Source organism: Platalea leucorodia (assembly GCF_965183815.1).
Source record: "Platalea leucorodia genome assembly, chromosome: 3".
Classification (NCBI taxonomy): domain Eukaryota; kingdom Metazoa; phylum Chordata; class Aves; order Pelecaniformes; family Threskiornithidae; genus Platalea; species Platalea leucorodia.
In genome coordinates, this window is record NC_138825.1 from 92,184,980 (window position 1) to 92,196,829 (window position 11,850).

The window sequence follows — 11,850 nt, forward strand, 5'->3', positions numbered from 1 at the left end:
ACACTGTATTAGAAACCAGGATTATAAAATCTTTGCTCACCAAAGAGACCAGAAGAATGTAGATAGCTCTATATTATTATTTTTAATGCAGTAAAGCCTAGAGGCTCCAATTACCAGGTCCCACTGAGCACACGGAGGCACCACAAAATAAAAACATGAAAACAGACCAAACCCTACCCCAAGCCCTTTTGGGAAAACAGAAAGGCTTATTGACGTTTTATCTTCCTCTTAGTTCGGTGAATGTAGGCAAACCTTGACTACCACACTTTGATTAATCCAAGGCAATCCTCTCCCTACCTCACTGCTTGAGAGAGCCTAACTAAAGAGCGGATCTGGGACTGATTTTACAAAAACTCAAGCACCATCACTGCCTTTTGATCTCAGGGGACCTGTGGGTGCTTGGCGCATTCCAAGATCAGGGCACCTTGCCCAGTAATGAAATAGGGAGGGAAAGGGTTGTCCCTGCAGGGCTCTGGCTTTCCCACGCTGCTGTGCAGCCCTGGCTCTCCCTCAGCTCAATGCTTCTCCTAGAGTTTCCTCACCCCTCTGGGCCATGATGGATCCTCCCCAGCCTCCTCTTGCTGTCCTTCCTTGACTTGCATCCTCTCAGGTGCACCAGTCCCTCTTGTTCAAGGATTATCAGTGGCATGCTGAGGCTTTTCACTCTGCCCATAAGTTCAATGTCCCAGGCAGAAAAATGCAGTGCCTATCCCTGCGTGATGCTGAGCATGGCCCAGGAAGGACAGCGGCACAGAGGAACAGTTTGCCTTCCTGCCACAGAGGACACCAAGCAGGAGGAGACATCTGAGAGGGGAGTGCTGAGAGTTTGCAGAGAGCTTAGGCAGGTAGCAGCATGTGCAGATGTGCAAAAACATGCCTGCAGACTTAAACCCTTGCCTCCTCTTTACTGGGTTTGGCATGGAATCTTTGGGAGATTTACACGAGGGCTGGAGCACAGACATTTCACTAAGCTTGGAATTACCCTGACCCAGCAAAAAGCAAGCTCGCACCTCCCTTTGTGTGCAAAACTCTCCTGCGGCTGCAGAGAACAAACGCCCGCAGAAGCCGTGAGACCTGGACAAATGTGTGCTCTGGTGCACCTCTTGCCCCCCACCCCTCGGAGCACTGCAGGATCTGCAGGGCACGTCAGGGTTGTTCAATCTCAGATGTGCGTTTCCAAGCACACCAGAAAAAAAGAAAAAAAAAAAAAAAAGAAAAGAAAGGAAAAAATAAAAAAGAAAAGAAAAAAAAGAGAAAGAAAAAGAGAAAGAGAAAGAGAAAGAAAAAGAGAAAGAAAAAGAGAAAGAAAAAGAGAAAGAAAAAGAGAAAGAAAAAGAGAAAGAAAAAGAGAAAGAGAAAGAAAAAGAGAAAGAGAAAGAGAAAAAAAGAGAAAAAGAAAAAGAAAAAGAAAAAGAAAAAGAAAAAGAGAAAAAGAAAAAAGAAAAAGTAAAAAAGAAAAAGAGAAAAAGAAAAAAGAAAAAGTAAAAAAGAAAAAGAAAGAAGTAAGAAAGCCTGAGCCCAGGAGGCGCTGGATTGCTAAAAGTTTAAGTGTAAAGCAGGCGATGTGCCCCGGTGGGACGTGCAGAGCCCCTCGCCCGCCGGGCAGGGCGAGCGGACCCGAGCTGCCTGCCCGCCCCGGCTGCGCCCCTGTCCGCACCGCCCTGCTCGCCCCTGCCCTTCCCCGCACGCCCAGCTCCGGCACCGAGCGGCACCCGCCACGCCGGCGTCGGATGGGGCGGCGGGGCACCACCCCCGGGCGGCCAGCGGGGTCCGTGGGGAGCCGGGCATCGCCCAGCCCCGCGGCGCAGCGGGCACGGTGCAAGAATTGATGGGGCCAGGCGAAGGGCCGGGGGGGGACCCGCATCCCCCAACCCCGTGGCAGCCCCCGTCGGTGTGCGGGGCGGGTAAGCTGCTCCCCAGCCGCGCTGCGGAGGGGCTGGGGCGGGGGCCAGCCCGGGCTCCTCCCGACGCCTGCGGGGGCAGGGGCGGGGAGCCGGCGGTAGGGCGGTGCGCGGGGCCGGGGCGGGCCGGGCCCCCCCGTCGGACGGCGGGTGGGTGCGGGAGGGAGGGCCGAGGGAGGCGGCGGCTCCTCCTCCGCGGGCAGGCGGGCAGCCCGCCCGGGAGCGGCACCGGTTGCTCGGTGCCGGCGGAGCCGCGCCGCGCCGCGCCGCCCGCTATATAAGGGGCGGCGGCTGCTCGCCGCTCCCTCACACCGGCCCCTGCCCGCGGCTGCCGGCGCTGGGCCGAGGCCGGGCCCCGACAGCATGGCCCGCGGCGGGGCGCCATGGGAGGTGGTCTCCCCCCCTGCCTCCCGCGGACCCTCCTCTTCCTCCTCCTCCTCCTGCTCCTCCCGCACCCGCGGCGGCGGCTGCAAACTTGCTGCGGCGGGCTGCGTGTGAAGGCAGGGCCCGGCGGGGCGGCTCCGCTGCCCTCGCAGCCCCCGCCGCCGCGGCCGCGCCGTCGTGCCCGCAGCCCGGGGGTCGAGGCCGCCGCCCGCGGGCATGCGGCGCCGCCGCTGCCGCTGCGCCCGTCGAGACGCGGTGCGGAGCCGCGGGCGGCGGGGCTGCGCCTAGGGGCGGCCGGGGCGGGAGCCCCATGCCCGGGGCTCGCCGCGCTCCGCGGGGAGGCGGCGGGGCAATGAGCTGGCGGGGCGAGCGGGCACGCCTGGCCCCCGGTTTGCCCTGCTCCCTCGCCCGCGGGGAGTGAGGCTCCGCGGAGCCCGCTCGGTGCTCCCGGAAGGGCGGGCGGGCGGGCGGGAGGTGGTGCCGGCGCGGGGATGCTGCAGCCCTCCCCCGGCGCCGACGGGGTCCTGCCGGGGTAGCGGCCCCGCCGTGCCGCGCCGCGCCGAGCCCCGCCGTCTGCGGGGGCGGCGGCCGCGGAGGGATGGAGCCGGCCGGCCCCTGCCAGGCGCCGCTGCTCCCCGCCAACGACTCTTACCACGGCCGAAACTGCAGCGCCGAGGAAGGGATCTACCAAGATGCCACCCCCCTCTCCGGGAAGATCGTGCTCGCCGTCGTCCTGGCGCTCGTCACCCTGGCCACGGTGCTCTCCAACGCCTTTGTCATCGCCACGGTCTACCAGACGAGGAAACTCCACACGCCGGCCAACTACCTGATCGCCTCGCTGGCCGTCACCGACCTCCTCGTCTCCATCCTCGTCATGCCCATCAGCACCATGTACACTGTGACCGGCAAGTGGACGCTGGGCCAGATCGTCTGCGATATCTGGCTGTCCTCGGACATCACCTGTTGCACGGCGTCCATCCTGCACCTCTGTGTCATCGCCCTGGACCGCTACTGGGCGATCACCGACGCCGTCGAGTACTCCACGAAACGGACTCCCAAACGGGCAGCGGGCATGATCGCGCTGGTGTGGGTCTTCTCCATCTGCATCTCCATGCCCCCTTTGTTTTGGCGGCAGGCGAAGGCCGAGGAAGCCTCTCACTGTGTGGTGAACACGGACCACGTCCTCTACACCGTGTACTCCACGGTGGGGGCCTTCTACTTCCCCACTCTGCTGCTGATAGCCCTCTACGGGAGGATCTACGTGGAAGCCAGATCGCGGATTTTGAAGCAGACGCCAAAGAAAGCAGGTAAAAGACTAACGCGGGCTCAGTTAATCACAGACTCGCCGGGGTCGTCCTCCTCAGTCACGTCCATAAACTCCAAGGCCCCCGAGGGATCCAGCGAAACGGGCTCCCCCGTGTACATGAACCAGGTGAAGGTGAAGGTCTCGGATGCCCTGCTGGAGAAAAAGAAGCTCACGGCCGCTAGAGAGCGGAAGGCTACAAAGACTTTAGGGATTATTTTAGGAGCCTTCATCGTCTGTTGGCTGCCCTTTTTCATCATCAGCCTGGTGTTGCCTATTTGCAAGGACGCTTGCTGGTTCCACATGGCCATCTTTGACTTTTTCACGTGGCTTGGATATCTCAACTCTCTCATCAACCCCATCATCTATACTATGTCTAACGAAGACTTCAAACAAGCTTTCCACAAACTCATACGTTTCCGATGCACAGGCTGAACATTTTGAATGCGATGTGTTCTCCGGGGCTGCCCCCACGCACGCCCGTGCCCGACGCCACAGGTAGGTGCGCTCCCCGCCACGGCGAGCGGCGATGCTCGGGGCAGGAAGGCCCGGGGGGGGATCGGGAATGGGGGGAGGAGGTACGCCCCCACAAATAGCTTTTCCATCCCTTCTGGGGCGGCCGGCTGCTTTCTAGCCCGCTCGGAGGGCTGGGGCCGAGCCCCGCGGGCGGGAGCGCCGTGTAAGGCTCCTTGCGAGCCGAGCCGAGCCGAGCCGAGCCTGCGGTGGGTCGGGACGGCACGGCACTCCCCTGGCTGGTGCGCAGCCCCTTGGCGAGTGGCGGCGAACAGTGGCGATGCTGCACGCTCCTGACATTTCACAGTGTGTGTGTCGCCCCCCCCCAGCTCGCAGGGAGTGACTCACGGCAATCTGCTCTTTATGCCACCTATTAAACCGATCTGCCGCCATTTCGTATGCTAATGCCCGTGTTTAGACCAATTAGTGCTAAACGGCACTTGCTTGCCAACGGGGCTGCCGAGCTCCCCGGGGAGCGGCGGGCCGGGCCGGGCGGGGCGGGGCAGGGCAGCCCCGGGCAGCGCCCCCGCCGCCGCGGCGTCCCCCGCTGCCGCCTCCCGGCCCCGCCGGCGGCTGGAGGCATCGCTGGGCAGCCGGGGATGCAAGCCCCTTGGCAGGGAGTCGGATGCAGCCCCGGTGCCAGCGTCGGGTTGGTTTTGGTTTGGTGGTTTTTTTGTTTTTTTTTTTTTTTTTTTGGAAAGGAAGGAAGGTAGGACAGGCCCCAGGCGAAGGCTGCTTGTAAAGTTCAGCCTACTTTCTGGCCTCCTACGGCTCCGGCTGCTCCTGCTGGGAGCGGAGCCGGCTGGGAGCAGGCATCCTGCGAGGGAAGCTGCCTTTCAGCTGCCGTGAAAGGCTCGACACCTTTATGTTTCTCTTCACACGCGGAAAAGCTGTGCCTTTCTGCGCCTCTGACAAAAGTGGCTGCCAGCTAATAGCTAAACTCAGCGCCACGTTCTGCAGAATACATACTTGCCTTTATTGTGATACTTTAATAATTCTGCCAATCTTTTGCTTTTTGTCTGCAGAATCAAGTTGCTATTGTAAAGACCCACTGCTTGAAACTTCCCCAAGCCCAGTTGCCAGACTCATGATGCTGCAAAAACGTCAATACATACTGCCACCAAACTGCTCAGCTCTGCATTTCAGTGTAATGACTCTGGCAGAGATGCTGTTCCAATAGTCACGCAGATCAGTTGCAAAAAAAGAGGGCAGCCTCGAATCAAGGTCTATAATTCATCTGGACTGAAGAAAAAGTTTGAGAGTAAACTCCATTTATTTTGCAGGCTTAACTTCTTAATTTGTTCTCCGGCCGGTTGTAGGGGTGTGCACAAGAGCACAGTTGTCTCTGTCTGTGTTGGTAGCATAGTTGTACTTCTGCACACCTGTAATTTCTTTCTTTCAGTGGAAAGAGTTGCTCACTAAACTTATGAGTGGCCAAGAGGAGAAAAAAGCAGCATTTAAAACAGGAGCATCACAGTAAATTCTGTAAATGACTCCTTCAGCTGAACATGTGTGAGAAGTGACAGTGTGCAAAAGTTATATTTGTATTTCAAAACAATAGCAAATGCAAACGCTGTAGAAACAAGAGTTGTAGACCTGTTCAACTGCACTGCATATCTGTAGTCTGTCCTCATAGTTGCCTTTATAAAGTAAATACTTCTTGCTTCTACTCCATAACTCAAGAGCAGAAATCAAGAAGTCCGATGACCTTTTCCATAAACCAGCTGGGAATAGAAGTAGCAGTTTGATGTTGTAACCATCTTTTCCATTTTGTGTCAGTTGCACACCCTTACCGCATGAACCACTGCGAAATTTAGAATTCTCTAAGTAATTACATTATTTAGTGTATTTTGTAAAGAAGTGAAGCAGTTTGCTCTTTCAGAAGAGCTACATCACCTGCAAAATAAGTACCCATGATTCATGAATTAACTGATGTTAGTGAAATTACTCTCCTCCCCACTTCCCCCCTATTTTTCTTTTTTCTGGTCAGGCCTTAAGACAGGTCTACGCATATTCAGCAGTCAAAGTTAGAGTTTCAGGATATGTTCCACCTGCTGTGATAGAACTGCATTGATTGTTCCTCCTATGTGTAAATGAAAATGAGTATAAACAATAAAATGCTTTACTGTGTTCTCAAGAGTGGTAGCAATTGTGTGACTGAAAGGAGTATTTATTGGTTTACCTGGTTTCTCAGTATTGACTCTTTAGGTAATGCTGATTTGATGAGTCACTCAAGAAAGCAATTGATGAAGGCTGAAATTGCAAGCTTCAATCCGTGGTCAGATTTTTAACAGGCAGCTTCGCTTTCATCCTAACCAGTACTGTTAGGTATAACTCTTACTACTTTCGTATAATCCCAGACTAAATTTTTAGGTGTTTTTTTACAAATATTTTTCTTATACCATTCAAAGCAAGCAAAACTTATTTTGGCAGTTGGTGGGTACTGTAATCAATGTTCTTTTAAAACTGCATGTATGTATTCTAGATGGGGGCTGTTAAAAAGACTGGAAAAATCTTACACGATTTATCTACCTGTTATTCTTCAGAGAGTCATTCAAGTAATTAATAAGGATTTATTTACCTAATTGAATAGTAAAGAAAGAACCTGACCCTCTGTGCCTCTGAAGCTCCCATTAACTGTAAAGAGGAAGATGTGGTCATGGGCAGAAAAGAAGTCTGCAAGATACAAATTAAAGTAGTGGAAAATAAACATTTTCAGTAATTTGAAGAAATCCAGAAGACTTGCCTCAAAATTGCATACCTCTAAAAAAGAGAAGTACTATACTATGCTTCTAGAAAGTACCCTTTTAAATTATTAAAGACAAACGTGATTAGAGGAATTTTCTAAAGCACTATCTTATTTGACTGAAGTGCTTATATTCCTTTTAAACTTAATTTTGCATAAAATTAATTTTGCGTACATGAGGTGAAAAAAGCAAGGAAGATGGCATCAAACAATGCTTAATCTATTCTCATTTGTCATTTTCCAGTCTGGTAGAATGAATTTTGTTTACCCCAAATTCTCAGTGAAATCACTAGGCTTCTTATATATCTTAAAAATGGAAAATGAGACTGTAAAATGAATCTTTTCAGCATTTCCACAGAGAGTTGAGTCTTCTGTCTGTTTTACAAAGTTACGTGACTTGGAGAGCACGAGGTTCAGGAGCTGTCCTCACGCTGCTGGAGCATACCTTCTTCTTCAGCAACTGGCAGCAAATGCTCCTGGCTCCCTGTTGTGATGTGAGGATTTTGCTGAGAAGCTAATTCATCAAGAAATTATCCTTCCAAGTTTATGCCGAGGCTCTGAACTTTCTGCACAACCAAACATTTCAGATGATAACCACACTCGCTCTTGGGAAGACAGTTGGTGTGAAAGCTGTGCTGAGTGGCTTGGGGCCAGCGGAGAGGCAGCTAACTGGAGCCCTGCTGCGATATCTGCTAGTTAAAGGCCTTGTGCTACCTGAGCAGCAGCATCTAGTTCAGAAAACTGTTCCCGCAGGGAGATAAGTAGAGTGAGGACACGCATCTGTTCACAGTGAAAGAGAAGAAATGTAGGGCAAACATCACTCAGTGCCGGAAAATATAATGTGTAAAACACATTCCAAGATTGATGCAGTGTGTTTTAGGACAGGACGGGTGGCCCGTGTGAGCTTCACTTCTTTGCAACTGGCGGAGTGTGTCCTGGTTGAACCTAGGTTTTAAAAGATGTTAGGGTTCAGGGATGTGGCGGTAAAGTTTTGACTTTCTGGAGAGGTCTGAGGATGTTGCCGTCCTGCCTCTCCGCTCCCTTGCTGTGCCTGGTCACTGCGCTCTGCCTCTGGAAGGATGGAGTATCTGAGATTTTCAGTAGGAGAGGCTGTCCTTTCTGCCCACCCCGTGTCTGTACTGCTGTGGAAAGGGCTCAGAGGACCCTAACTCTTGGCGTTATTTTGTCACAGGAACCTCTTCATGACCCTGCAGGTAAACTCCAAAGGTGCTTAAGCCCATGCTGTTTCAGTCTTTCATTACAGAAGCAGCATGCCTTCCTCTTATCTATTTATTTGTTGCATTGGGTTCAAACATTGTCAAATGATGTTGAGACTAATCTCTGCTGGGCACTGACGTTTGAAGTTGATCGCACATTTGCCAACTCATGCTTCCCACGTTTCATGGTAAGGGATATGTACATGATACCGTTGCTGACTGCAAGCACTGTGAGATATATGGCTGTTCAAGAGCAGCTGCAGTTGTGGGAGCAACTGTTTGCAGCCCCATAGCTGCACTATTTTCCTAGTATTCCTCAATTTTTCTTAAGAGGCATTTCACACTCTTCCAATTAATAAAACACAGGTGCAGAATATAGAAACCGAGCGGGGAAATCCCTTGCAATGAACCTTCATACAGCCTTGCAGCAGCCTACAAAGTTCTACCTCTTCAGCGTGCATAAGAAAAGGAAAATGCCTTGACTAATGTGCCAAGGCTCCATGGACAAAAGGGATTTCAACTGATTCTTTGGACATTTGTACCATATTCACTGCCACAGCATTTGAGGAACATGGCCTGGCCTTCAGCCTCCAGCAGGGCTATGTAGAGTAGGGATGACAGTTAATACTCCATTTGGAGCAGCCAATTTCCACCGTCCTCTGCCCCTGCCTGCAAAAAGCCAATCTGCCTTCCATGAGCAGAGCACTCCCCTGGCTTTCTGGTTCACAGTTGCTGCTCCCATGCTCTCTTGGTCAGAAAGGGCTGGATATTGTCAGAAGTAAGCACTTTTACCTGAAAATCCAGATCAGTCTAAAGCTATTCTTTCAGGGAATAAAGTGAAAAAAACAAGTAGTAGTAACATTGGAGCACAAGCATTGTGATTTGCAGCAGCAAATAAGGCTGAGCAATGTGGCTGAGGGCAATTCTGTATTCAAATGGTGAAATCCCATTCAAATTGAAATGTAGCAGAGACAAGAACAGGTTTCTCCACCAAAGAGAGCCTGCAGCAAAGAAAGAGGGCAAGGAAGTCGCCCAAAATCTCCAAGCCTTGACCTGGGTGTAAGGAAAAACACCGGGGTTACTACTCCTGGGTCTCAGGACCCCAGCAGACAGGTGAGCAAACAGTTTCAGAGAGAAGAACCATACCCAGAGACATGTAGGAAAATTGCAGGTGTGCATTTGTTCAATAAAGTAGCTGCTAACTTCTTTTTGTGTGTTGGGAACCTTTTTGTCTTTAGGGGAACCATACATATTTGAGATATCCTTAAAAACCTCTCTACATCAGGACAGAAAGGTTTGTAGTTCATATTAAGAGTTTTTTTACATATTCCAACAATTAGTACCTAAACGAAAACATAGACACAGTTTAAGTGAACTCTCCTACAGCAGTGAGTCTGGCTGATAATGAGCATGAAACATTTAAGACCAGAATGATCATATAGAAAAGCAAGCAGAAAATGAAGCTTTTTAATCAATCACGTACTAAGCTTGAAAGATGTAATATAACGGGCAACTCAATAGGTGAGGTGAAGAGGAGATCCACAGGATATCAAATTTTCAATGTAGAGATCAAAATCTCTTACTGAGTCATTTTCAAGAGCTGGAGAAAGAAAATCTTTGCTGTTCTTCTCAGAGATCAAACTCCTTGCAGTCATCCTTATAAAGGAACAAGACTTTTTTATTGTCTTTATACAAATAATACTTTGAAGGCTACAAAACAGAGAGAGTTCATGGCTGCAGGGCTTTCACTGAGTAATCATATGTTCCATCTTTTAGGCTGAATGGTCGTAGAAAAATAGGAAAGACAGGAAGAGGGGATGATTATGTAAAATAATCCTTTTTTGGCATTTCTTTCCGTATACGGAACTAAGGCAAAAACTAGAATAACGGAAAAAAACAAGATCTGGAAAATTTAGGCATTAATGAGGTTACATTAGATTTCAGGAACATGTTTAGGGTAAAATGGGGCAAAAATAATAAATACATTTCCAGAATTCAGAGAAGTGGAAATTAAATTAGAAGTTTCCTTCCATCCTGATACCTCAGGGGTCCCCCTATCCTAACATTAGTTTCATAATACCATTTCTAAAAATCTTGATATTCTCAGATATGTTCAAATTAACATTTATTAATACATTCATACCTGCTTTTATATTAAGGCACATACTTCCCAAGCTTATTCACTCTTTTTCCTGTAGATTTCAAATTTCAATTACTTTGTGCTCTTTTCTACCCGTGCGCTGTATTTAGAACACGAATCTCATTTACACCCAGCCCTCTCAAATCCAGTCCCTGAAATGATGAGAAACATTGTTTTCAAAAGGAATATTAGGATCAGTACATTTGAGAGAATTAGTGCAAAAGCAAGCAAGGTTCCTGTTTCCTATCTACAGGAGAAGGCTGTCCTTCCCTGAACTCAGTTCCTAGAAAAACCTACTGTAGGTCTGAAGGACACAGATATGACATAAGCCATAAACCAGTGCAGACATATGAAACAGCCAGGTGTTTTGGCAGGAGAAGGAAAGCATCAGTGCTAAGCTCGTACTGGGATGGGTCTCTCTGACCCACAAGAGACATCATAGCAAAATTCTGCATTTAGTTGAGTCCAGAAGGATCCAAAGGATCTGTCAGGGAGTGAAGGGTGAGGAGAGGCTCAGGAGTAGTTTATAGGTAAGAGATGGTGAAGGAACCTGCGTTCCCTGGGGGCCCCATGGGCTCTCTCTCCCCTGGGGCTGGGTGGCCCTGGCTCAGGGCAGCTCCAACACAGGAGCCACTTGGCTACTGGGAGGACTGTGTTAGGGGAGCCGAATCCAGTAGCCTGGTAGAGGTGAGGCTGCACAGCTCCATGCCCCAGGTCCAATCAGTAGTGATGCTGAGCATGTATTTCCAGGTACACGCATACACATGTATGTGTATATACACATTGCCAGCCACACAGATCAGCACAGACTGACACACTCAGTGCTCACACCAATGCAAACAGTACCAATGGCCTCTTGGTGCTCATCTCTCTGGCTAATCAGGATGGACATCCACTAGTAAGAATACATATACACACATATGTACAAGGTGGATCCCTCCAGCAGCTGGGTTCAGACACTGGATCCCAGTGTCCACAGTTGTTTGCACCTGGACATATGAGCCCCCAGTGCTGGAGCCCCACTCCAGCTGCTGGTACAGACCATCACACACGCACACACACATGCATGCATGCACATATGCCCCTTAAGGACACCACAATAGCTTGCACATACGCGCGCACACACACATACACGCATGCACCTGGCTCCCGAGGCACTTAACCCACTCTCTGGCTACTGTGGCTTGATCTTTGCGAGTGATCACACACTCATTCATGCTGGTCTCTCCAGTTTTTGCACCACTGACACGCAGCTCCTCCCACCCATGATCCCCCTGCAATTACTGGCTCTTAGACCTCCAGCCGCACACATGCACACAAAGTAGAGACCCTCACCCAGGAAAAGAGTTAGAAACAGAGTTAAATAAGAAGACACGACAAACCGCACTGGTGAGGCACAAGGTATGGCCAGGCAACCATATAAACCAGCCCTTCTTTACACAGGGCCAGCCCCTTATCCTACACTTGTTCCTCCCCAAATGACCTTGAGCCCTCCCTTTCCCCACCTTTGATTCTTCCACTAAACATCCCACTGTAAGTCTTGTGCTATCCCCAAAAGCTCTTCCCTTGCATCTCATTATTTGTCCCATACCCCAAAGGTGCTCCTGTTGACTCATTGTGATGGGTTTCATGCCTGGACACAGGGG

General features: G+C 50.6%; 1 protein-coding gene across 1 annotated transcript; it reads left to right on the forward strand.

Moving 5' to 3' along the window:
• Positions 1-2,808: 2,808 nt before the first annotated feature.
• On the forward strand, positions 2,809-6,208 carry HTR1B (5-hydroxytryptamine receptor 1B). Its single transcript, XM_082307708.1, has 2 exons — positions 2,809-4,086; positions 5,127-6,208. Exon 1 carries the CDS (start codon positions 2,884-2,886, stop codon positions 4,021-4,023), a length of 1,140 nt encoding a protein of 379 aa, XP_082163834.1. The 5' UTR covers positions 2,809-2,883; the 3' UTR covers positions 4,024-4,086; positions 5,127-6,208.
• Positions 6,209-11,850: the final 5,642 nt, after the last annotated feature.